Below are 26,940 nucleotides of genomic sequence, written 5' to 3'. Positions count from 1 at the left end.
TCTCTAGTCCACCTGTGATAAATTGAAAAGCACCAAAACCCTCCCCAGGTGGACACTGTGCTTAAGCCAGGATCTTGGCCAACCTGAGAAGAAAGCATAAGATGTGTCCCTGTGGACTTATCCAGAATTGAGTCCAGTCTGGGAAGATAAATTGGGGACAGATCACAAAGGTCATTGAATGCCCAGCTAAGGAGTTTGTCTTTATTCTGCCAGCAGGGTGAGTCAGCCTGGTTTGTGACAAAGGGACAGGATCTGAATATAGGTTATTTTCTTCAGGGAGAGGAAGAATGTTCTTAGTCATGGGTCAAACCCACCTAGAAAACCTCCAATATTACTTAATGGAGAAGTTGTAATAGGTCTTCCAGATATCTGGTTCTTTTGTTTCTGAGTTTAATAATTAAGCCATATGTCTGTATAATAAATAGAGGCTGTCCTGTGATAAGCTCTCGGCACTGAGGAGACAGGCACGGCCTTTGTGATGAACTGCTGAATTTCCTTCTGTCATGTCACCAGAACTCTGAACCCTGCTCAGAACAGGGCTCAAACACAGTAACCCTTCCTAACCTGGCGTAGAAACTCTCTGCCAGCTGACTGCAGCACCATTACATGGCTCCTGGAAAGAGCCCTCTAGTAGAGTGTCATAAGGTTCTGTTCTAGTCAATGTTTTATTAATAACCTGGATGAATTCAGCAAAAGTATTCAAATGCCCCAAAGCTTCAAAGAGGAATGAATGTACATTGGATAGGAGAAGCAATATTCAAGAATGTTTGCATAGGTTAGAATGGTAGAGGGAAATCAAATGTTGAAATATTCTCCAGATACATGTTAAGTTCTATATTTGGATTCAACACTAAAATGAGAAAGTATGAGTAAGGGCAAAGGAAACACATCACATAGGGTTGACTCCAGGTTCAAAAAGGAGCATGTCTAGAGCATGGTAGCCTCTTAGAAATGGGTCCTTATTACAATGGATGGAATTTTGCTGAGCTTAAGCATTTTAGAACAAAGCTCTAAGTGTTTCTCCCACTTTAAGGTGGCTGCCTTCCCAGCCTCCCTGGGGCAGTCAGTAGCAATTCAGAGTGACTCTTCCTTAATTGTATGAAGAGAAAAATTATAGAATTGTGAGGTAAACCACCATGATAATCCAAGAATTTAAAATATCCATTCGAAGCCTGTGGAGCCAGGAAGCACCTGGCAGACAGGCGCACCTGGGAGAGAGAGCGTCTCCGTGAGCCTGGAAGGAGAGGAGTTTGCAAGTCTTTTCCCTGAGTGGATTCTACAGAATTTACAGCATATCTTTGTTTCTAGTCATCCAGTGAGACTTATATTGTACCCAATCTTCATATTTCTCTTTTTTCATTATTCTTTCATTATTTTCAATTTTAAGAACAAGCATTTATGGGGCCTCGCTGCATCCCAGACATCGTGCTGAATCAGATCTAGTCCTGGCTTTTAAGCCACTATGATCTAGCAGGGGAGCTGAAAGTTGGACACAATTAATGTGATGTGACTGTGTACTCACATGTCAGACAGTACCCAGCAGAGGACAGGTGCCCATAACAGCTAATGTCCATTGAGTGCTTCCTGTGTCAGGCACCTACTAAGTGTTTTAAGTATATTAGGTTATTTCCACCTCACATGTCCGCAAAGTGAGTATAACTTATCGTAGACAAAACTGAGGATCAGAGAGGCTAACGATGTAACTTTATCACCAACAACTTGTAGGTGATAAAAGTGTAGCGGTTCCATTACCTGGCCTGGGAGCTGTTGGATGCAGTCAATTGACAGATGAGGATACCTGCAGTCTAGTTCCCATTTGGCCCCAGAAGATGGTTTGTAAACAGGGTGGCCATTTAGAATCCATGGGCTATTCTGATAACTGGGAAATCTTACCACATTCTCCATCACATATGTGGGGTTTGGTTTTGAGCTTGACTCCAGCCCCTTCTCCCAGCAAGTGGGTGGCCTTGTTTCCAAGGAGAATCTTGAAGCCAGTGGTCCTAGTTTATTGCCTTAAGGTAGAGTCCTACTTTATTGCCTGTAAAAATTTTTATAGCTAGCCAAAGAGGCCTCAGCTGCTGGGCAAAGCTCTGAGAGCCCAGGGGCCAGTGCTTATATCAGGGGCCGAAAAGAAACAGCAAGAGCCCAGAGAGGAAATAGGAGGGAAGGTCTTGCTTTTGCAGTGTGAGAAGGGGAGGAAGAGCAGAGTAGCCAGCAGTACTCTGAAACAAGGAAGAAGGCCACCCGCTTGCTTTCATTTATCTGGTAAATATTTGACTGGGTGTTTGCCTTTTCTGTGAGTTTTTTTGGATGTTGCGAAGAGAACTGGGCAGAACACCAGACTGTCAGACAGTCATAATCAAGAGGCTGGAGAAGCTCAAGGAATAATCTGGAGAAGCAAACTGCTCACCAGGCAGTGTTTTTCCACTGAGATGCTTTCCACAAACGAGAGGTGAGTTATAAGACATCAGATATAAGACGCGTTATGCTGGATAACCACGTGTTCTGGCAGCTGTCTTCTCTGATGTTGGTGATTTATAGAAACTGGGAGAAAGGCATGGTTTGGCATCAGGAGAGTCACTTGGAAAAGGAGATCCCTGGTGTCTCAGACACCGGGCAGGAGGGAGGAAGCCTGGGAGCAGTGCATGGAAAAGGACATGTGACGGGAAACAGTCCAGAGGGCGGCCTGGAGGACAGGAAGACAGAGAGCAGGGCGTCAGCTGGGTGGGTAGAGGCATGAATTGAAGGGTAGATGGTGGCGCCATTCCTGAGGTGAGGACCCCGAGAGGAGGAGCAGGTTGGAGGGTGTGTTCAGTTGGGACATGTTGGACTGGAGTGCCCAAGGGACATCCAAAAGGAGGTGACCAGGAGGCAGGCAATTGACCCCATGATCTTGACTCAGAAGAAAAGTCTGTGCTGGACCCAAAGAACTTGGGCTATCCTGTGGTGTCACTTGTACCTTCTGGGCCCCTGACATTCTTTTGATGTCAGCCCCATGCCTCCCACAGCCTCCATGCATCCCTCCAAGGACCTTCCCTCTATCATGGTCACCTCCCTGGACATGGGCTGGCTTGTCAGGGCCCTTCTCACAGGACAGGGTTCAGGCCTGAGAATGTTGTTCAGATTTGTCTGACCAGTGAAGAGTAGAGGGGGCCATTGTCCTCTCCGAGGACCCCAGGCATAGAACCTTCTTTCAATGTATTAATGTAATTTTAGTGTGTGATTATGTTTCCTGTTTAGAAAATATAACAAGCATTCAAATTCCAGCTCTGCTGCTCTCTAGCTGAGGGACTTTAGGCATTTATTTTACCTCTCTAAGCCTCAGTTTTCTCATCCACAAAATGAGAATAATAGTCCATGCTGCCTGCATTGTGAAAGGATTACGTGGGATAACTAGAAAGACCTTAGTCCAATGTCTGACATGTGGCAAATCTTCAATAAATAGTAGCTATTATTATTGTTGTTTTATTAAGTGAAAAGAAATGACAATGAGTCTTGCTTTGTTGGACAGTTAAACTTGGTAGGAAGTAGAAAAGTGAGCTTTTGTCTTCTTCAATCACCGTTTTTTTTTTTTTTTTTATTGTGTGTGTGTGTAGCTCTCTCTAAGCTTTTCAGACATGTGTGACTATACCCCATGCACACCCTCTAAAGGTGAGTACCCACCTGGAGCTGACCAGGCCTCACTGTACAGTAAGCTCAGAATGAATGGGCAAGGTCAAGGCAAAGGAGAATAAACAGAGATCTTTACACAGAGCAGGAAGCAGGGAGGCCCTGGGAGAAAACAGGGTAAAGACAGGACAGACGTGAAAGGCCAATTAATATTTCATCTCTGGTCCTCAAAGCTTAAGTTAGTACTTGTGTTTGGGTTCCACTGTGGACCAGTGACAGCCTCTCTCCAAACCTCGTTCCCTGAGAGTCCAGTGAGACCTGGGGAATGAGAATATTGTGTAAACGGTAAAGTACTTCCCACAGTGCCCATAGCAGTTAACCAGCCGGTTCGCTGGTGGAGCCATTTTTGATAATGCCGGTGCCAGCCCAGGAGGGTGCCCCCAGGATCTGCTGAGGGCCAGGCTGCTGCTTGGGGTCCTCACTCCCACCTCGTGGAACAGCATCTGCGGGAGACAGTTGTAGGGAGGGTGGAGGCAGGCCCAAGAACCAGCGTGCACAGTGCTTTTCAGTTAGCAAAGCACCATTCCTACCCATTCTTCAATGACCTAGGGAAGTAATGGCATCACACCCATCCTGCAGATGGAGCAACCAAGGCTTCAGGAGGAGAAATAATTCACCCAAGGTTGCAAGGTCTCTGACCAAATCCCAGGCTGGTACTGACCCAGAGCTGACCTTTCCTACCTGTACAGCAAGGTCAAAATGAGTAGTAGAGGTCGAGGCAAAAAAGAAAACAGATTTGGACACACAGAGAAGAGAGAGGCCCTGGGAGAAAATGGAATATAAACAGGGGGTATATGTGTCTTTCATTGTACAACTTTCCTCTGATTCTCAGAGTCACAGAAAGTGACAACAGACAAACCACCAGGCAATTAGAGAGAGAGGTAGACAAGAAGACAGATGCCCTTCTGGGAAGGCTGTCAGAGGCAGGCCTGAGGGCAATGAGGAGCTGGGAAGAAGAGACTATCAGCAAGGTGGCAGCCTCTGTGGGTTTTGTGATAGTCATAGACTAGCTTTTTATTATGACAGTGTGCAAACTTATACAAAAGAAGAGAGACTAATGAACATCCATATCCCCAGCAGGCAGCTCCAATAGTCGTCAACACATGGCAGTCTTGTTTTGCCGACACCCCTACACTCACTCCCCCTAATCCAGACAGCCTGTCATTTCATCATGCATTTCATTTTTGACAGGAAGTTCGCTTTCTCTCGTGGAATTCTCAGAGCTGTGCACAAATAACCTGGCACACAAATTCACTCTCAAATCTTCACAGGCTTCTGCAATTCTTGTATCTTTGTTCTGAGAGAGCTCAGATTGCCCTGGCTATAGGAACAGAAAATTACATTGAAGAGTCATAGGATGTGACAGTTGGAAATTACTTATGTGGTCAAGTCCTGACCCACTTACTAGCTGAGTAAGCTAGGACACGTTTCCTGATTTTTGGTGCCTCACTTTCCTCATCTGTGAAATGGGTGATAATAGTACCTCTCTCACAGGGCTATTATGAGGATGAAATTGGTTAATAAAAGTATAACCCTTAAAGCATAGCTTGGCACACAGTAGGCCCTTGAGAAATGTTAACTTTCCATCCATCCATTTAAGAAATATTAAAAAGTGAGCACCTGCTATTGCTACATGTTGGGCCAGAAGCTGGGTACATGGAGATGAATGCCCCCAAGAAGCTCCCTGTCCAGTGAGGACAGAGATACATGAAAATACATTTCCGAACAGTGGGCTGACTGCAGTGACAGTGGCCCAAGTCTCAAGGAGTTCAACTGTCTCAATTCACAAGTGACTAAACAGACCCACAGACCCCTTGAGCCTAAGGAGCCACGGCACTTTATCAGCAGAGATGGGGTGGACTCAGGGGTTTTTCCTGGCCAGGCCTGTTTTCATGAGAGTTTCGGAGGAGGACGGTGGCTTGGGAGGGCAGTGGGGCCATTCTGGGCAAGGGTGCCATGCTTCGGGCCACTCTGCCAGCAGCATGGAAATGGGAGACTGGTCACAAGGCCAGGTGTAGGCAGCTGCTCTGGCTACTGGTTAACCAAGGGAAGGACTTCAGTCCTTCCTTTACTGCTTTATACATTTGTAAATGTTGGAGTGTTTTACAATAGCATATATTACATTTAAAATGTTATACACACATATGAGGGAGAGATTGAGAAAGAGAATCTTTGCATTCCGGTACATATCTTCAGGCACTGCTCTGATTATTTCTTTATATTTTTAGAAATAGAATTTCTAGAAATGGAATTGCTGTGTTTAAAGGTTCTTGGTGTCGTATATATTGCAAAATTAACCCTCAGAATGGTTATACCAATTAACACTCTATCAATAAGTGAATACCACCTTGTCTTAACCTTCAGTAAGGCTGGATAGTATTTTCAATAATTCCCAATTTAATAGATAAGGCAGCATTTCATCTTCATTTCTACTTTTATTACTACTTGAAATTTTAAGAATGTATTGAATATTTGTGTTTCTCGGTTAATGGCTTACTATTGGACATTTTTGTTCTCATAGAGCTTCTCTTTTAATCTTTATTTCATTTATCTCTTCTCGTATTTCATTAGAATGATTGAATTTTCTTTCATACGCACTTTAAAATATACTAGTTTACATTTTATTTACATTTTTTTCTGATAGTTAACTGTAGATTTTAATGTACTTACCTAGAATTATATTTTTCTTATACAAAGCCCAGAAAGAGAAAACACGTTTCTACATCACCCCACTCAACATGCCGAGTACATGGTCATTGTGTTACCTCCCCCTGCATCACACCTGCTTCTCCCCTCCTCTCCCTCCTCCCAAATGGGATATCATCCAGTATTTCAGCTCCTCTTTGGCATCTCAAACATTTGTTTCACAGTAATGATATAGCTAGGTATTTAACAATATATTTTACTAATTTCTTTCATCGTCGTTACTTTTAATTCCTTCTCCTTCTAGATTCGTTTTCTTATTATTTAGAATTTTCTCTAATATTTCTTTCAGAGAGGGTCTTTTGAGTTCTTGTGTTTTTAAAAATGGTACATATTTGTAAATTTCTTTATATAATAAATATATAATATTTATATCTTTGTACATGTTATATATTTATAAAAATAAATAATAAATTTAAATTCATATATTTATATTATAAATAATTTTATAAATGTAAAGTTAAATATAAATATTTTACAGTTATAATGTTTATATTTAAATATTTATATAAATGTATTTTATATTTACAAATATAAATATGTAAAATAAACATATATTATAAGTATGTTATTTATTACATAATTTATATAAATATAAATTTGTGTGAGAAATTTATTTCTTATATATAAATATATATTTAAAATCCTGTGCTCAGTATTAACAGTAAGTTTTTCTAATTTCTTTGCCCACTGTTACTTTTTTGTACTCCTCTACTTCCTCTTAGATTTTTTCTTCTTGTAGAGAATTTCCACTATGAATTACTGCTGAGAGGTTCTGTATTAACTTCATTTCCTCAGGCATAAGTTCCTCTATCTGTTGAACTCTGGATTCCTTTTGTGATATACTCTTCTCTCAAATGTTTGATGGTTCTTGGTTGTGTGCTCCATCTTCGTGATGGAGCTTTCCATTGGGATATTTGCTTTGGTAAGGATGGCAGCTGTTGCCATGGCTAGTACTAAGGCCTGATTTCAGTGCAGCTAGGTGGAGGTGCAATGTACCTCAAGAGTTGGCCTTCTGGAAGCCAAAGGGCCTGGTCCCTCCCAGGTGCCACCTGTGATCCGGGCACTCCCTCTCTCTCTTTATACTATTCCCGAAGACATAAACCCCTCTGCCCCTGGCCAGTCAGCAGGAGTGAGAGGACTCTTGGGTCTCTGTGAGACCCCAGCGTGTCACTGTGTGGTCTGTTGGTAGCCCCATCCTGATTCAGCCTCTTGTACTGCAGGTGTAGAGCACTTCCTGTGTGGTCATGCAGTCTGTAGCCATGTTGGCTGATGCTTTTTCTCTTTGATCTGGTCCCAATTACTCTACATCATTCAGGGTCTTCTAGTAGTTTCTGTGTCCCTGATAGATTCCCTTGATATTTTTAGTTATGGCTAGGTTTTCTTTCTTATTAAAAAATAACAAACACATTTTTTTATATAACTTTGAGGGTTTGTATGGGATGGAGAGACTGATGTATGTGCTCAATTGACCTTTCTAAAAGCAGAAGTCTGACTTTTACAGTTCTATGCCATTTCTGACAGCTTAAGATCCCCACACCTTCCCCCAACACTTCTAGGGTGTTTCAGAATAATGGTTAGACATAACCAGAAAGCACTGAAATTTTAAATTATGAGAGAATGTGCCATGTTCATGACTCCCCAGAGGAGTGCTCTTCCCTGAGACTTCTGGAGGAAAAGTAGGAGCCGGCCAGGGGAGGAAGCCCAGAGATGGCTAGATGATGCTGCTGGAGTAGGGAAGAGTAAGCAAAGATCTGGAGGTGTGAGAGTGTGCTGAAGTGGTGTAGTGGAAGAAGCATAGCGAAAACAAAGTGTGGTGGGGGCCCCGGAAAGGAGGAGGTTCCTTTCAAAGAGAAGTCACAGAACTGCTGTCACATGTTTTAGGCACGAGACCCCAGCAGCCCTGTCCTGCAGACTATGAAGACTGGAGAGAACAAAGTCCACAGTCTATAGTCCAGATGACCACTGTGCTGCCCTAACAGCCCAGCAGTGAATCAGGAGCGAGCTGATGCTTCTTGAACTCTGGTTATGGAAAACTGTCCAAGGCTGATTTCCTGTGAAGTTACTTAAATTTAAGTGTCGGTGCTTCTCTCTTTGCACAGGACCCTTCGAAGGCTCTAGGAGGATGGGAGGCACCTTAGTTAAGTGTTTACATCGTGATATGTTTTCCTTAAAATATGAAAAAAGTAAGATATTTTTGTAGTTTCACTTGAAAAGGATGTCTGAATTATATAAACTTTGAACCCACAGAACCTGAATCTATCCCTGACTGTGTCATCAAGAAAGGAAGGAGTTAGATCCAGTTAGCAGGGCAGTTGGATAGATGATCAGGCTGGAAAAAGAAATCTGAAAGAAGATTAGTCCACTTAGGGAAGACATGTCACAAGTGAGCAGGATTGGTTCTGAGAGCTAAAGCAGGTCAGATGATCGTAGTGGGCGACAAACCAAACTCCTGACAGTGACGGTCAAAGATGAAGAGTCAATGACCGCACCAGTGACTAATGATGTGAATGTATTTTTTGGCTGTTTTTCAGGACCAGGCAGCTAAATGGCACCTGTGCTGGCTCAGTGCACATGGAGCTCTTCCTCCATTATTCCCTCATTCCATCAGTAAGTAAAAGCAGGGAAAAGCTGAGGAGGGTAAGGAAGGGGAGATGGGCTGCTTCCATATACAGCCTCTCAAAGGGGCCTGAATAGGTCAGCAGAGAGACATCAGCTGAATTTCCTTGACTTGCTCTTCTACATTATGCAGCAAAAACACAGGCAGAAGAAGGCTGTCAAGAGTCATAAAGTCAGGGACACTGGCATTTGGGGGACTCGAAAAAAGGCTTTTCCGAGGAAGCAATGACAGAGCTGAGTTCTGTTGGAAGATGCAGTAAAAAGCATTTCAGGCAGAGGGGGGAACACACGCAATGGCTCTGTGGAAAGAGGGAGAGTGGGGAACTGGGAAGGCTGATGTGGCTGGCGGGAAGAATCGAGGTAGCACTGTCTGGGGAGGCGAGCAGGGCCAGGCCAGGTGGAGCTCTGTGAGGCTCTATGTGAAGAAGCTTTGTCTTCATTCTAAGTGTAGTGGGAAGTAATTGGTATGTTTCCAGCATGAGGTTGGTATGATCAGATTTATGTTTTGAAATGATCACTGTAGTTGTAGGGTAGGGGACCCGGTTGGGGGCAGACAAGAGAGGAAATAGGAAGACCAGTTAGGACAGGAGTCTCCAACCCTCAGGCTATAGACCGGTACCAGTCTGTGGTCTGTTAGGAACTGGGCTGCACAGCAAGAGGTGAGTGGTGGGCCAGCAAGCGACGTTTCATCTGTATTTGCAGCCTCTCCCCCGTGCTAGAACCACTGAGTTAGGAGATGCTTGCAGGGGTCCAGGTGAAAGGCAATTTTAGCTCATCCTAGATGAAGGTGGTCAGCTGAAGACAGTTGAGAGGGAAAAACAATAGGACTTGGTAATGGGTTGGCTAGAGAGGTTAGGGCGAGGGAGAGGTTGAGGATGACTCGTTTTTTGACCTGCACAGCTGGCAGGATGGTGGTATCTGCCATTCACTAGTTAAGGAAAATTAGAAGAGAACCAGGTTTGGGATGGATGAAGGAATAGAGCAGGCAGGAAAATCAGAAGTTCCATTTAAGATGTACTGAATGCAAGAAGTTTCAACACATCAAAAAGAAATGTCAAATGTAATCAGGTGAACAGTTGTGGAGGTCAAGGACAAGGTCTGGGCTAAAGATTCAGGGTCGTGAGTCTTCTGTGTATTGGTGGCAATCGAAAGCATGAACACGGATGACATTGCTGTGAAAGAGAAGGATCAAGTAATAAGAGGTGTGCGTGGTCCTTGGACTGAACTATGAGTAATTCTGAATCTCGTGGTTGAATAAAGAATGATCCAGCAAAAGAGTCTGAGAAATAATGGAGAAAAAACAAAAAAAGCATAGTCAATGGGGGCCTAAGGAAGAGTGTCTCTAAGAGGAGAAAGTGGGCACCACTGCAGAACACTGCCGAGAGGTCAAGCCAGACTTGGGCTTCAAGTTTACATTGGATAGAACAAGAAGATGGTAATTAGTGACTTTGGCCAGAGCTGTTTCTGTTTCCATGGGCTGACGGGGGGAGAAGCCAGGTTAGGGAGTTGAAGAGCAAGTGAGAGGTGAGGACATGGAGGCAGCAAGTGGAGATAACTTCAGGGTTTCTTGTAAAGGAAGAGAAAAAAGGCATCAAGTATGTAAAAAAAAAAAAAAAAGACTAAATTCACAGGGGAAAAAGCAAAGGATTTGCAACCTGACAGTTATTACTCTCTTTTTACAGATGTGGAAACTGAAGTACAGAGAAGTCGAGTCTCCCTCCCAGCCAGTATGTGGGAGAGACTAAATTTGAACTCATGTCTGTTCAGGGCAACACAAAGGAAAGCTCAGTACAAAATATTCAGGAAGCTCAAGGGTGCATGCAGCCAGCTCCCTGCCTCTGAAGTCCCAGGGGTATAGACGTTCTGAGTGCTCTGCTCACCTACACGTTCTTTTTCAGGGCGGGCACCAAGGCCACGCCAAGGACAAATATTCCCATTGACGCTCTCATCTTCTCTTCCTGCAGCTTTTCATCATTTTGATCTTGTCCTTTCTCCAAAGACGGGAGCACCGTAGGCAGAGAGATGACACTTCTTACCTCCTGGCAAACGACTTAGGAATCATCATGTGAGTTGAGCCAGGGTTGATCATTGCAGCTTGGGGTACCCAGTGATTGAGGCCGACACCAATTGTCAGTCCAGGATAATTCCCGGTTACCTTCCTCCACCTCTACCCCATCATGGAGAGCACCGCCCTCCCTGCCCCAACCCAAACCAAGCTCTGAGAGCTCAGAATTGGCTTCTAACCCATTGCATCCCGGGTACCCAGGACAGCCCAGAGGTACTTTAAACATCTCAAGGGGGCTCAGATCACTATGGGAAAGCCTTCCCACACACAGGGCTATGGCTACCTCAGGAAGCAGGAGGGAGAGAGTTCCCTGTCACTGGCAGCAGCAAGCCTTCTCATTGGCACAGAGCCATGAGTCATGGTCCAGGAGAGCCAGCTGGACCAGTGAACTTTCACAGCCTTTCCACCTCTGCCATTCTGTCTCTGCATCCCTTGCCACATTTTTGAGAGCTAATTGTTCATATCTCTGCCTCCTCACCCCTTAATAATTGATAATAATAAAACAGTTAACACTTATTGTACATTGACTATGACCTAGGCACTGAATTATTTGCTTTGCCTACATTACTTTGATGAACCCTCTTGCCAGCTTGCCATGGTGGCGGATGTTATTCTCATGTAATGGATGAGCAAACCCAGGCTCAGAGAAGTTACGTGACTTGCCCAAGGCTACATAGCTAAGTGATAAGAGCTTTAACCCAGAGCCACATGGGTCAGGAAGACAAGATTCAGGTCCTGCCTCCCAGGTCCCTGCCTGCAGTGTATTGCTTTCGACGGAAAGAATTTTTTGTCTTCTTTACTTCAGTACCCTGAATCCATGGCTAGCCCCAGAATTGGCACAGAGGACCTAAGAAAATATATCAGTTGAGATGAATAGTTCACTCCCCAATAACTCTTCCTCAGGGTGGGATCGAGAATTTGGAGACAAAATGTGGGACCGTCTCACAGCCACCTTCTGGCCTCGTGAGCTGTTTCTCTTGTTCACAGACCTCTGGACTTCGTGAGCACTTTTAGTAACCGATGGTCCTATGGAATCGCCTTTGGGGCTACAGCCAATAAAGTCATGTTCCTGTTCTCAGAAGGCTACCGGCCTCTGCAGATCCCACAGTGGGCCCAAGGTACCAGGGCTGCCTCATACCTGCTGGGAATTTTGCCATGGAAATCCTTGCTCTCAGATACAGCATGGCAGGGTTCCCTGGGATTAGGGGGTAAGCTTTATGAGCTGTCAGTGCTCTTCTCAGCCCATTACTTGCCCAATATCAATGCCTAGCCCAGAAAGTCTCAAACCTTGTTTGTGGGAGTTTTCTCTTTGTTAGATTCAGAGGTCTTTTAGATATAGTAGAACAAAAGTTCAGAAAGTAGGTTTACTACCATCCACCCTAAAAATATCTCCTGAGTTAAAGCCATGGCTGCCTTCTTGATATCAATAGGCCCTCAATAGGATACTTCCTCAAAGAACAGGTCTTACTTCTTTGGCCATGTATCTGGGGCCTCTTCATTCCCCATGCCTCACACTCTCCCTGAGGTAGCAACTCTAATCTATAGGTTCAACCATTCCTAGTACGACAACTTCCAAACCTCTTTGTCCAGCCAGTTTTCTTGCACATATGGGCTCCAAGCCTATATAAGCCAATGCCTACTAATATCTAATTAGTTTTTAAGGAAATGCAAATTAAAACCAAAATGATATACCACCACATACCACACACCTCTTAGAAGTATATAATTTAAGTTTTGACAAATGTTTTCATCTATGAAATCATTACCACAATCAAGATAATGAACCACAGAAGTTAACTTGTTCCCCTTTGTAATCTCTTCTTCCTCCCCTTATCCTGTCACTGTCCCCACCCCCAGGCAGTCATATAAATGGAATCATACACATGTGGAATCTACATGTATGGAATCATACATACATACAAATGTACTCATTTTTTTGCGGAGCGCGGGTCTGGAATCTTCCACACAGTATAGTTATTTTGAGGTTCTTATATGTTTAGCATGCATCAGAAATTAATTCCTTTTTCATTACTGAGTAGTATTTCATTATATGTGGATAACACAGTATGCTTATCCAGTCACCTGTTGATAGACATTTGATTTATTTACAGTTTTTGGCTATTACAGATAAAGTCTCTATGAACATTTCAAGTCTTTGTATGTACATGTGTTTCCATTTTTCTTGGGTAAATACCCAAGTGGAATGGCTGAATTATATAGATCATATAGCAGATGATATTTTTTAAGAAACTGTCAAACTGTTTTCCAAAGTGATTGCTCCATTTTAAATTACCATCATCAGTTTATGAGAGTTCCAGTTTCTCTGTATCCTTGACAATGACAGGTCAATCTTTTTAATTTGTAGCCATTCTAAGAGGCATGTAATGGTGTCTTGTGGTGTTAATTTGCATTTTCATAATGACTAATGATATTGAGTATATTTTCATGTGCTTATTTGCTATCCCTATACCTTCTTTGGTGAAGTGTCTGTTCAAATCATTTGCCTATTTTTTATAATTGGGTTTTTTGTTTTCTTCTTAAGTTTCGAGAGTTCTTTACATAATCTGTGTATAAGTCCTTTATCAGATATATGAACTACAAATATTTTCTCCAGTCTGTGGCTTGTATTTTCATTCAGTTTCTTTTGCAAGGCTGACATTTAAAATTTTGATGAAATTCAGTTTATTCATTTCTTCTTTTACGAATTATGCTTATAAGGAAGTATGATTATGAGAAATCATGCTTATAAGAAAGCATATAAGCAATTTTTGCTTAAGCTAAGGTCACAGATTTTCTCCTGTGTTTTTTCTAGAAATTTTATAGTTTCAGGATGTTTTGCGTTTAGGTCTATGATACATTTTGAGTTAATTTTTTTGCATATAGTGTGAGATATGGATTGAATTTCCTTTTTTTTTACCTTTGGATATCCATTTGTTTCAGCACTATTTGGTACAAAAAACCTGTCCTTTGCCCACTAAATTGCCTTTGCACCTTTGTGGAAAATCAGTTGGCTACATATGTATGGGTCTATTTCTGGGCTCTATTCTGTTCCATTGACCTGCGATGTGCAGAGGTTCCAATTTCTCCACATCCTAGCCAACACTTGTTATTTTCTGGTGTTTTTTTTTTTTTTTTTTTTAATTATAGCCATCTTAATAAGTGTGAAGTAGTATCTAATTATTGTCTTGATTTACATTTCCCTAAAAACTAATGATGTTGGCATTTGGCTAGGCAAGAACAATATATACCCTCATTACATCCTCAATACTTTCTGTTGGCTTCTTCCCTCTCATATTTTCTGGACTCACTATTTCGCAGCTCCTAATGTTCTATCCTTATTTTGGATTCTTACTACAGGCAGTCCTCCTCTATGTGGGGCTCTGTCCTGGGTGAGGACTTAGATACTAATTATAGAGAGTTCATGGGACCCAGACAACTCCAGCATCTTCAGACCTTACTAAATACATGCTTATCCAAACCTATGAATCACAGCCTCCCCCAGTTCTAGCTGTTATTTCAGCTTCAATATCCTATGAGTCTCTGCTGGCAATTTTGGGTTTCTCTGTTCTTGGGCCTTCAGCCATTCTATTGCTTTCCCTCTGCTTCCTCTTACTCAGGTGTTGATATCACATGGGTCTTGTCACGTAGATTTTGTCTGTGGGTTTTGGTTTTGCTATCTTAGTTCTGTCTACTTCCACGTCAGAGGGAATTCAGGTAAATTTTAAAAATTATACTGTTGCAGCTTCTATCCTCACAGCAACTATTTCTTTTATATTGTCCTTTCCTCCCAGTCCTGTAACATTCACATTCACACAAATTACTGACTAGCCCCAATCAGCCATCTCCTATCCTTTGCCTTTCATTCCCTTCTCTCCATCTTACATGTGCCTGCTTATATTCATGGCCATGCGAAATGTCACCAGCTCCAGGAAGCCTTCCCTGAATACACAGACCCCAGGTCCAGAACCCAGCTCAAAGCAGACTCTTAGTAAAGGTCACCTTGCATGATTAAATTTTATTGGATGCTGTTAGCGTATCTCAGCGCTAGTTAGTGACAGAAATAATATTATCATTGCCTTATGTGTAAAGAATATAATAGTTTACAAGAGGCTTTTGCACACCGCACATCACCACTCTTTGTGTTGCTATGGTACACTTGCCGTGCTTTACTCTCAGTAATTTTTGTTTGTTCATTTGTTTGTTCATTTAGTGATCTGTTTCCACCCATTATACTGTGAACTAATCAAGGGTAGGGACCAAATCTTCTTCATCTCAACAGACAGCTCAGTGCCTGGCATGGAAGAGATACCAGGAAGGGTCTGTTTTATGACCGGATGAAAGATATCCCTGCATTCCTCCTTGTGCTTAGCTGGTGCTTGTCCACTTATCTCCTGGGGTCCTGAGGTCCATGACTGCAAGTCAGCATGAAACCCCATAGCTTCCCTGAGACTCCCCTGAGCCCATGAGCAGAGGAACTCACAGCCTCTCTGACCCTGTCTCTCCCAGCCTTTGTGCTTCTGATCGGAGGCATTGAAGTCGGCCTGTCCCACTTCCCCTTCTTTGCCTGCCTCTCATCGGAGTTCCGGCTGGTCAGTTCTGTCCTGGGCTTCAGCTACTCTCTGGTCTGGTAAGACAGACTCTACCTGCCTGCCCTCCCATGATTCCTTTGGCTATGGCTAAACTCTGGACAAAGGGCTAGAGGTGTCCTGAGAGCTCTCCTTAGGAGGGCACGTTTGCCCAGAACTGAGGCCCAGGCTGGGCGGTCCACGGTCTCAGTGCAACCTCTCCTTGGTCTGCATTTGAGGCTTCAGAAGCTCAGGTCAGCATTCTGTGTGCTTCACGTGAAGCTGCTTACAACTAGACTATTTCTAGTAGTCAGAGATATAGAAAAAACTCATTTCTGTAAACTGTCTCCCTATCTGAGAGATAGGGGAGGGAGGATGAGATCTCTCAGGCCATTGTGCCATTGTGGATTCTGGGAATGTGTCCTAAATGAGGGCATGTTAAATGAATTTAGTTGCATGTATTTTGGCACGACCAGGTGCCAAATCTGGGCGGGATGTACATGGAGGCCTGGGAACCAACCCTCCTAAGGAGGATGGGAGGGTAAGATAACTCCAAGTTGATGAGATCTGGCTTTTTTCACAGTGAGAAAGGAAGGACGCCAGTACCCCAAGGCCTGTTTCTCTCTTGTAGGTTTGCCATTACCATCCTTCACATCACACAGTGTCCCCATGGGCAGGTGAGTCTCTACTGAGCTACGTTCAGGGTATTCAGTCCTGTCACCATGGCCAACTCTCTGTGCAGCCTTGGACAAACCTCTGCCACTCTCTGGGCCTCAGCTTCTTCCTGTGTACAAAAGGGAAGTTGGAGCCATTCACGATACTTTCATTGATAGCATCTTATGTTTAGCAAGGTGCTTATTCTCAGACAGATGTTCTCTCAGTCCGTGCTCATAGCAGCCCCTCAAGGTGGGGAATCTCTCAGCAAACTCATTTTACAGGTAAGGCAACTGAGGTCCAAGTATATGAGGTAACTCTTAGGAAGTAGCAGATCTAGGAGTTGTGACCAGGTCTGGCTGATTCCAAAGCTCATTTCTTTCCACTCCTTCATGTTGCCTCTGTTTCTCTGCCTATAGAAAAGGAGACTCAGATTAGATGAACCCTCCCAGCTTTGTTATGCATTGTCCTTCTCAGAACTGGGAGAAACTGGTTCATCTGTTTAGCCCTGTACCCCAGGAAAAGGAGCAGGATGGGAAAGTGGGGGAGCACAAGGAGGCCACCTGGGCCAGGAGCCCACCAGAGCCTTGCCAAAGCCTTTCCAGGGCTTCAATAACTGTACAGGATTAAAAGGTGTGTTATAAAGAGAGTCTGGGGAGCCAGAAAATGAGCCTTGGGAGCTGGGCCTTCCCTCTGCATCTCTGCCCTGGGATTGAGAGCATTCTGGTAAACCTCTCTCCCAAGTAGATGCCCTCCTTCACACGGTTCACAGTGTCTGCGATTCCAGGGCACAGGTGTTTCTGTGGAGTCAGGGAGCATTTTCAGTCTTCCAAAGGTTCTTCTGAAATTCAGAATGTTCATGATTAATTGGAGGAAAGGGCAGAGTCTTACTTCTTTGCTCAGAGTCACTGACTTTAAGAACCATTGTATGTCAGTTGTTCTACGCTCAGTCTCAATCACTAACTGTAGAATCCTCAAGACGCTTTGAAGACAGTGTGTTAGTGCCATCCCCAGTTCACCGATAAGGAAGTGAGGCTCAAGGCTAACATCACTTACTCATGAAAAATCATGGGACTGGAGTCCAGACTAATATCTAGGTGATAATAAAGATTTGGTCTCGTATTTTCACATGTATTTATGGAAGCATTATTTATAAATATGAGACATTGGAAAGAGTCTAAAATATCAGATATTAGGAGAAAGCTTAAATAAATTTGGTTCATCTAAAGAATGCACTATTATACAGCATTACAAGTGATGTTTGCAAATAATCTGTAACCATGTGGGAAAATGGTTATGATGTATACAGACCTATATGTTTGGTACAATCTCAGTTTATAATAGATGTCGATATTTGGATATAGATACAAATGAGAGACATTGAAATTTTGACAGTGGATATGTCTAAGCTATAAGCGTAGGTTGGAGAGGAGGATGAAGGGAAGACATGAGCCCTCCACATCTTAGCACGTCACTATCTTGCACCCTAACACCATGGAGGGAAATATAATAAAACATGAAACCAACCAGTAAATTGTGAAAGGTGTCACAATATTATTTGTCTTAAAACAGTGGAAAAATACTTTTTTTTCCCCCATCAAAATGAAACTAAAAACACAAAAACTGTGAGTACAACCTTGAGAGACCTTTTACTTATGGGAGCTTGTTTTGCTGCCAACATGATGGCAGTTATGGGCCCACCCATCCTCCCTTCTTTCCTCCCTCTCCCTCTCTCTTCCTCTCTCTTCTTCTCTCTTCCTCTCTCTTCCTCTCGCCCTCCCTCCTTCTGTTTTTCTCTCCTTCTTTCCTCTCTCCATCCTTCCCTTCTCTGTCTACTGTCTATCCCCTCCCCTTCTCTCTCCCTCATATTCTCCCTCCTTCTCTCCATCCAAAAGGAGCATTTAATACTTAATCAGAAAAAAAAGCCATGAAAGCCCTTTATGTAAAATAAAATGGGGGTGCTAAGATTCAAATCCAGGGCCACTGGACTCCAAGTCCACTGATTATTCTAGTGACATGGGGCTGATGGGGCAGAGAGCCAAGCTCTGAGAGGGTGGGACTTGGTGGGACCAGGCCGGGGCACGCAGATTCCTGTCTACAGCTTCACCAGGAGCCTGGTCCTGATCCACCTACATCCAGCGCCCAGTGATCTGCTTCTGTTACAGTTTTGGGGGAAGTATGAGGCTGTCATATTCTACTGGCCCTCACTGCTGTGCCTGTCCTTCCTGCTGGGCCGCTTCCTGCACATGTTTGTCAAGTCTCTGAGGGTCCACTTGGGCTGGGAACTCCAGATGGTGAGTATAAGTATGAGGACTGTGTGTGTCCCAACAGGTTTAGTCTTCACAACAGTCCTGTGAGGTTGGTACTATTATTACTCCTCCCATTCTGTGTTAGGAAACGTGGACCCAAAGAGGTGACTTATGTTGCCCAAGGTCACGTACGTAGTCTGCAGCAGAGCCACACCAGGAACCCAGACAATTTGTTGTTGGGGCTCTCTCTTAACCTCTGTTCTTTTTTTTTTTTCTAATTCCTGGAGGTGTAAAGTTAGGTTGTTTATTTAAGAGCTTTCTTTTTCTTTACCACTACAAACTTCCTTCTTAGAACTGTTTTTGCCGCATCCCGTAAGTTTTGGTGTGTTGTATTTGCATTTTCACTTAAGATATTTTTTTATTTCCCTTTTGGTTTGTTCTTTGACTCATTGGTTGTTCAGAAGTGTATTGTTTGACTTCCACATATTTGTGAATTTTCCAGTTTTCTTCTTGTTATTGATTTCTATCTTTATGCCATTGTGGTCAGAAAAGATACTTGGTACTTAAATTTGTTAAGACTTGTTTTGTGGCCTAAACATTCTCCAGGACATGAGCCATCCTAGAGAATATTCCATGTGCTCTTGAGAAGAATATATATTCTGCTGCTGTCGCATGGAATGTTCTATATATGTTTATTTAGTCCAGTGGTCTATAGTGTTGTTCAAGTCAGCTGTTTCCTTATTGATTTTCTGACTGGATTATCTACCCATTGTTGGAAGTGTGATGTTGAAATTCACTACTATTATTGTGTTGCTGTTTATCCCTTCAGTTCTGTCAATATTTATTTTATATATTTAGGTGCTCTGATGTTGGGTGCACATGTATTTACAATTGTTATATTCTCTTAAGGAATTGACCCCTTTATCATTATATAATGACTTTTTTTTTTGGTCTCTTGTGACAGTTTTTGACAGTCTATTTTGTCTCATATAAGTATATCCACCCCTACTCTATTTTGGTAACCATTTGTATGAAATATCTTTTCTTATTCATTTACTCTCAGCCTGTGTGTGTCCTTAAAGCTAAAGTTAGCCTCTTATGGTTAACCAATATTTGGAATTTTAAAAAATCCATTCAGCCACTCTAGGTTTTTTGATTGGAGAATTTAGTCCATTTACATTTAGATAAGTTATTGATAGCTAAGGACTTCAAATTGTCATTTTGTTAGTTTTCTGACTGTTTTGTTATTCTTTTCTTGCTTTCTTTGTGACATGATTTTTTTTTAGTGGTATGTTGGTATGTTTTCATTTCTTTTTCTTTATCTTTTTTTTTTATACAGGCTTTTTCTTTGTGATTACCATGAGGCTTACATAAAATACCTTATAGTTATAACAGTCTCTTTTAAGTTGATAACCCCTTACTTTAATTACATAGAAAACCTCTACAGCTTTACTCTCACTTTCCTCCATGAGAGAATTTGTAGGCCAAGGGGGTCTCTCTGTGGAGAATGAGTAAAGTGAAACTGTTCTTCTTACCCTCTTTAATGCATCTATTCTCAGAGGTTTAGCTTGATTGGGGTTCTGGAACCTCCTAGGTGCACTCTTGGGCTCCCACAAGAATACTGTCATCTGTAGGTGGTTGTCAAAATTGGTGTCTCTGAGTGGGCATGAGGGTTGGAACCCCCCCATTTCTCCATTCTTTTTACGTCACTCACCAGTCAAGATTTGAGCCAGATCTTTTGTACTCTACCAACATCTGCAAAATATGAGACTTCATCCCATAGCATGTAAAATTCACATAATCAATCTATGTAGCATATAAATGGGTGACCATTGTGGAAAGCTCATTACACTTTGAGAAAACATTTTAAAACATACTGTTAAAGTTTATATCTGTAAATACTGCAAAATAAGAAATGAACAAAAGAAACTCTTATTCATAAGAAGTGAAAATGCTGGGATTTTGGATGTTTCATTCCTGAAACAATGTTTTGAACTATGATGGGACATCACCAAACCTCAAAGAGAAAAAAAAGCCTTCACAGAACAATGACTGGTGCAATTTGTAAGCAAAAGAGTCAAGGAAGGCCATCCCTGTGGTATTTCATGAAAGCAAATGCTTGATAAACAGGAAACTGGACATCGCCCCTCTCCTCAGTAAATTACCAGTGTCTAGGAATGGCTGAATCCAAGAGAGCAAATTTTACCCAAATTCCTGCTCTCTCTGGCAATAACCCCTCAAAGACACCAAAACTCTAACAAGAATTTATGAGCCAAAGCATATACCTCTCTCTTTTCTCACAGGAAGAAAAGCCTTTCCTGGAAGTTCACCAGGCAGAGCATGTCAAACAGCTCCTGAGGAAGCCCCCACTGCAGTAAGCCACGGTTTGATTCACCTACCATTGGTGTTTGCATTAGTACGAATGAACCCTAACAGTGAGAAACCCTGAGATGACTACAGGGGCACCGTATTTGTCAGGACTCTTGTTTGCTAATAACAGAAACTCAACTCAAACTGGATTAAAGAGAAAAAGGGAACATGGCCTTATGTCATTTAAAAGTCTAGAGGTAGTCAGTTTCAGATACAGATAGCCCAGGGGCTTAATTGATATAATGAGATCTAGGTCTTTTCTCTGCATCTCTCCTTAGCTCTGCTTTTATCTGGGTTAGACTCCTAGTTAGATGGGCTCCCTTCCCATGGTGGCCCCCAGAATCTCTAAGCTCAGATCCTCCTGGTTTAACCTCACAGTAAAGAAAAATTTTCCTAATGATTTGAACAAAATTTTCACGAATGTATTTCTTTGGGTCAGATTGGACCACATGCCATCCCAGAACCAATTACTGTGGCTAGGAGATCAGAGTAAAGCCATTGTTAAGCTTAGGTCACATGTTTACTACTGGAATCGGGAAGTAGTTCAGCCTCACTTAACCACCAGGAATGATGATGGGGGAGGAACAGGTTCCCAGAGAAAACTCATATGCTGTTTACCAATAAAAGAAGACACAGCTCTTAGCTAGGTAAAACCACCTGGTCTTCAGTAATCATACAGGTCACTATACCCCTGCCACTGCCACTATGTACAAGGGGACATGTCCCAGAGAAGAGACGTGTCTATTCAAGGTCACACAGTGGCAAAGCTAGTACTTTTGTGTGAACTACATTTGGCTACATGTAGGAGAAAACAAAATAATAATGGTATAAACAAGAGAGAGATTTATTTCTCATGTAAAAGAATTCTGGAGGCTGCAGTTCATACTGACCCTGGACTGCTCACTTCGGCAGTTTACCAATCATCTGCCTTTCGTCTTGAATACCTTAGTGGTTTCCATCATGGAGACTGTTCATGGTCCAAGACAGATTCTGAAGCTCTACCCTGGACCAGCCACTATATCAGCATTTCAGATGGCAGGCAGGAGAAAAGAAGGAAGGGCAGTGAGGTCCCTTCTAGCTGTGCTGGTTCTACCTAAGCACCCTCTCCAAAGTCCTACATCATACTTCTGGTCACAGCGAATTGGCCTGTACTTAATCTTGGTCACTCTTAGCTATAAGAGAGGTCAGAAACTACAGCCTTTTAGTTTGGTGAAGTGCCGCACCAAATAAAACTGAGTCTTTGTTCTTAAGAGTAAGGAGAGAATGAAAACTGGAATCGACCAGTGATCTTTCTCTTCACAAAACTCTAAGATGAACAGGAGGATATGTGGTTATTTTCAGAAGACTCAAGTATTTTTTTTACCAACTACAACCTGTCTTTTCTTGGTGCTTATTCATTCACAGGGAGAAAAAAAAGTCTTGGTTCGAAACCAGGATATATGAGTGGGACCCCTGCTTTCAGTTCCCAAGCAGAATGATTGGAACCACTGTGTTGGCTTTCATCTGCCTGTACCTTGTAAGTAGATCTGAGAAAACCCTTTTCTATTTTATAAATGAGATGAGGCTAGGATAGGGGTTGTTCTTAAAATGCTGGGTCAAAATTTAATCTCTTTAAGTCAAAGACGTACAATTCTTTGACCTTTTCATTTTGACTCTAAATACCCATGTGGTGAATATTACTAATAAATCAAATTATTTATGGAGACTTCCAGTTGCCAATTCTACATGTAAAAGGCTTGCAAGGTGCCACTCCTAACAACAAGTAAAAAATATGAACAAACTGAAAAATCAACAGCTCTTTTTAGATCCATATGAGAAGTGAGGTCACAGGGCAAACCATTACTTTTAAAATTGGAGAGACAGGTAAATATAGAGAATTACAACAGAATGGAGCAGAAACTCCATGGGAACCAGTGCTGGGGCAGGAAAATCTGAACTGTAGACACCATCAATAATTGGGTATTTGGGACATCTACAGACTACTTCATCAACAACAGTAGAAGATGCATTCTTCTCAAGATTACATGGAAAATTCACCAACATAGACCATATCTTGGACCATAAAATACACCTTAACAAATTTAAAAGACTAGAAGTTATGCAATGTCACTTTGAGACCATAATGGAATTAAAATAGATATCAATAACAGAAAGATAACTGGAAAAATCCCGAAATAATGAAAATTAAACAGCACAGTTCTAAGTAACATATGGGTAAAAGAAAAAAATCTCAAGAGAAATTAAAAATAGTTTGAACTAAATGAAAAGGAAAACACGGCTTATCAAAATATGTGGGAGGCAGCAAAAGTGGTGCTTAGAGGGAAATTTATAGCATTGAATGTATATGTTAGAAATGAAGAAAAATCTAAAATCAATAATTAAGTTTCTACCTCAGGAAATACAGTCCAGATTGGTGCTGACATGATATATATCACAAGGGAAATGGAAATTAAAACAAGGACATACTACTATACACCTATTTGAGTGGCCAAAATTCAGAATACTGACAGCACCAAATGCTGGTGAGGATGTGGAGCAATAGTAACTCTCATTCATTGCTGGTAGAAATACAAAATGGTATAGCCACTTTGGAAGACAGTTTTGGGCCCGAACAAAAGTAAACATGCTCTTACCATGTGATCCAGCAATCATCCTTCTTGGTATTTACCCAAATGCATTGAAAATGTATGTCCACACAGAAACTTGCACATAGATGTTTATAGCACTTTTATGCATAATTGCCAAAATGTGAAAGTGAACAAGAGTCCTTTAGTAATTGAATGGATAAATAATCTGTGGTATATCAGGACAATGGAATGCAATTCAGTGTTAAAAAGAAATGAACTATCAAGCCACGAAAATACATGAAGGAAACTTAAACGTATATTACTAAGTGAAGATGCAAATCTGAAAAGGTGACATACTATATGATTCCACCTGTATGACATTTTGAAAAAGGCTAACATTATGGAGGCAGTAAAAGATCAGTGGTTGCCAGGGGTTAAGAGAAAGGGAGGGTTGAATAAGTGGAGCATAGAAGATTTTGGGGGCAGTAAAAATACTTTTTGTGATGGTAGATACATGTCATTAGACATTTGTCCAAATCCATAGAATGTACAATACCAAGAAAGGACCCTGATGTAAACCATGGACTTTGGGTAATAATGGCATTTCAGTGTTGGTGCATTACTCATAACACATGTACCACTCTGGTGGGGGACAGCGATAATGAGGGATGCTATGCAAGTAAAAAAAAATTACACACTAAATCATACTGATAATGGTTAAGCCTGCACATGGTATAATTTATTATTGAAAAATTGATGGGAGAAAAATATATTTGAAAACATTTTAATATGCAAAATTTGACCCAGGGATGTTGACTTGGTAGAAATGATGATACCTACAGGAAACTTACAGCAGCAGAATCTATGGTCAGCAAATTATGTTGTGAGCAAAAATCCGGTCACTTAAATATAAAATAATTGATCTTGGCAAATAATTTCAGTGAATTAAAAATAAAAGTGGATAAACTTACTATATTTTAAAAAAAGGATCAAAACTTAAAATGTCTGTTTTCATTTTGCTCTAAATTTCTTTCTCAACAACAAAAAGAATTCAATGTCATAATCAGACTTCACTATACATTTTATTAAGCACAAAATCAAAACATGTGGTCAAAGTTATCTGAGGTAAAATGTCTGGGTCAAAATGGGGGAATAAAAATGGCAAGGCCAAATTGTCTTTGGCTCATTTTAAATGTACTCAGATACCTATGTAAATTAATCCTGTGACTAAGTTTTAAGCAAATGTATTAGTTAAGTTAGGCTGAAGTACCACGTAAACCCCTATATTTTCGTGACTTAACACTAAGTCAAAGGCCCGCATGGAAGTAGCACACATTCCTTCCGCTCATCTTCCATTGGCAAGAACCTTGTCATGTGGCCACATTTAACTCAAGGGAGGCTGGGAAATGTAATGCAGCTTTGTGCCAAAAGAAGCGGAGAATGGATTTTAATGGACAGCTAGAGTTCTCTGCAACAGCGAATAATTCACTGGGAGTTATTTGTTTTCTGAGTCTTTGTTGGTTATTTACTGTATGCTAAGCACTATGCTAAGACTTGGAATAGAAGAGAGTTGATGTGAGAGAGTCTTGGCCTGGGAGAAGCCATATTCTAAGAGAAGGAGATTAGATATGGTATGGAGTACCTGCCATCTAAAGAGAGAAAGAGGAAAAGTGAAAGCATCTGGAAGTGAACTATTAGTGAATTATTCTAGATTAGAAGCTGCCTGAAAGCGATAGCAGTCAAGCTTCACATTCATAGAGAAACAAAATTCAGTTGGTGAAATAAAATAGCGGCAGGAACTCTGGAAGCAATGGCATGATGGGGGGGCATGATGGCATCATGACAGGATGATAGGAGTGAGCGAGCATGACATGCGTACAGGCAACAGTACCTTCTCCAATTTGATTATCACCAAGATGCAAAAAGGCGAGCAGGAGAGAGAGGGCTGGAATCATCTCCAAGGTCACCCCTCATCCAAAGTTAGGCATTCATTTCACTCCAATATGATTAACGTTTGAAGATGTTCTTTGAGTCCTTGTGGGGCCTTGTCTTCTATACTGTAGTGTGAAGAATAGAGTTTGGGGTGACTCCTGTCTCCAAAGAAGTCACAATCCCACTCATCTCGATATAGCGTGTCCAGAGAGCCTTATTTCAGATGAGTTTTGAAATTCAAAGACTTTTGAATTAAAAATCAAAGAGAACCTTATGTTGTTCAAATACTAAGGTGAACTCAGGTGAGACCTTGGATCATTTTCTCTGTGTCTCCAGTTCATCATCATTGAGTTCTGCATATTCATGTATGTGAGAGATGAGCTGAATGTGTTTGAGGGTGAGTTGGAGAGCTACATCACCTCCAAGAACCAGACGGGGACCCTGGCCCCAGTCATCCTGCAGGTGAAAGAGCTGATGAATGTCACCAAAGGTAAAACCATCCTTGCACATGGTCACTGTTTAACAGGGTGAGTCACCCCTCAAAAAGTGGCAATTAGAAATTCAACTATTAATGATGTTTTACAAGGACAGGTGCTACCTATGATGTACATACTCTATAATTTTTCTCTTTCTGTTACTCATGGGATTGAAAATATTAATACCAAAGGAGTGGATTGTGCAGGAAACAAAGTATATCAAGGCTGTGTGGCTAAAATGAAAAAGAAATATAAGCAAAAATTTAGTTATACAAGAAACATATTAAAGGAAGTATAGTTTTTGCCCAGACTTTCCTGATCTGAGGTGGGTTTCTGCATTTTGAAAAATACTGTTTCTGGTTCATCTTCTGAGGCTTCTCCTATCACCATTTCTGTTTCAGGAGTCTGGGTGGTGACCATTTTTCCTGCCTCCCTCACGTGTATAAGCTATCTATTCCACATTTTGGCTTGTTACAGGTAAGAGAGCACTGGGAGTCATTTGTGTGTCTTCAGCCAGGAAAGTGTCTGACAGAATTTTCTAAGAAGTCCCGAGCAGTGCCAGCAGTGCCCAAACTGGAACCAGGAGTGTGTACAAGGTCCAGGGACAACCACATCTATTGTTAATAAGGAAAAAGAAAAAAAAAAGCTGCTGATTTGAGCTTCTACTGCAATCTAGAAATTGTGTTAGAATCTTTTGATTTTCACTACAACTTTGAGGGGTACTTTCATCTTCATGTTTATAGCTGAGAAAGCTGAGATTCAGCAAAATCTCTTGCTTAAGCAATTAGCAGCTGATCACGTCTTCTGACCCCAGAGACCTTGTCATTTCTTGTATATTCCGGCACCTATTAGGTGTCAGACCTGCCTCACTCTCCAGGACTCATCACACTGGGCTCCTAGCAGATAATGTGGCTCAAGGGGACATCCAAGGAGATTGGGTCAAGGGGGCCAGGTGCCTCAGTCTCAAGAACAGGAAGTGGAGCTGGCCTTCAATACATAGCAAGCATTTGTATGTAGACAGTAGTTGAATTTTAGGTATCTACTGCTTTCTTTTCTCTCTCTGCCTTTGTG

The 26,940-nt window shown here is 41.9% G+C and overlaps 1 protein-coding gene across 3 annotated transcripts in view; it reads left to right on the top strand.

The window, feature by feature from the left end:
* Positions 1 to 2,093: 2,093 nt before the first annotated feature.
* The window catches only part of LOC120597611 (stimulated by retinoic acid gene 6 protein-like), a 33,044-nt gene continuing 8,197 nt past the window's right edge, over positions 2,094 to 26,940 (top strand). The window contains exons 1-11 of one of the 3 annotated variants that reach the window (XM_039856170.1): positions 2,094 to 2,452; positions 8,907 to 8,982; positions 10,956 to 11,056; positions 12,044 to 12,174; positions 15,563 to 15,683; positions 16,205 to 16,298; positions 18,441 to 18,569; positions 20,828 to 20,898; positions 22,299 to 22,410; positions 25,730 to 25,883; positions 26,271 to 26,346. In XM_039856170.1, coding sequence (XP_039712104.1) covers positions 2,433 to 2,452; positions 8,907 to 8,982; positions 10,956 to 11,056; positions 12,044 to 12,174; positions 15,563 to 15,683; positions 16,205 to 16,298; positions 18,441 to 18,569; positions 20,828 to 20,898; positions 22,299 to 22,410; positions 25,730 to 25,883; positions 26,271 to 26,346 — 1,085 coding nt within the window. In that variant the 5' untranslated portion in view covers positions 2,094 to 2,432. The remainder of the gene's footprint in view (positions 2,453 to 8,906; positions 8,983 to 10,955; positions 11,057 to 12,043; positions 12,175 to 15,562; positions 15,684 to 16,204; positions 16,299 to 18,440; positions 18,570 to 20,827; positions 20,899 to 22,298; positions 22,411 to 25,729; positions 25,884 to 26,270; positions 26,347 to 26,940) is intronic. The other 2 variants (XM_039856180.1, XM_039856189.1) reach the window with 2 other exon arrangements.

This window comes from Pteropus medius, unplaced genomic scaffold (genome assembly GCF_902729225.1).
Source record: "Pteropus medius unplaced genomic scaffold, Ma_sr-lr_union100, whole genome shotgun sequence".
NCBI classification, from domain to species: domain Eukaryota; kingdom Metazoa; phylum Chordata; class Mammalia; order Chiroptera; family Pteropodidae; genus Pteropus; species Pteropus medius.
The sequence above is the reverse complement of the archived record's forward strand: the minus strand, read 5'-3'. Positions and strand labels throughout refer to the sequence as shown.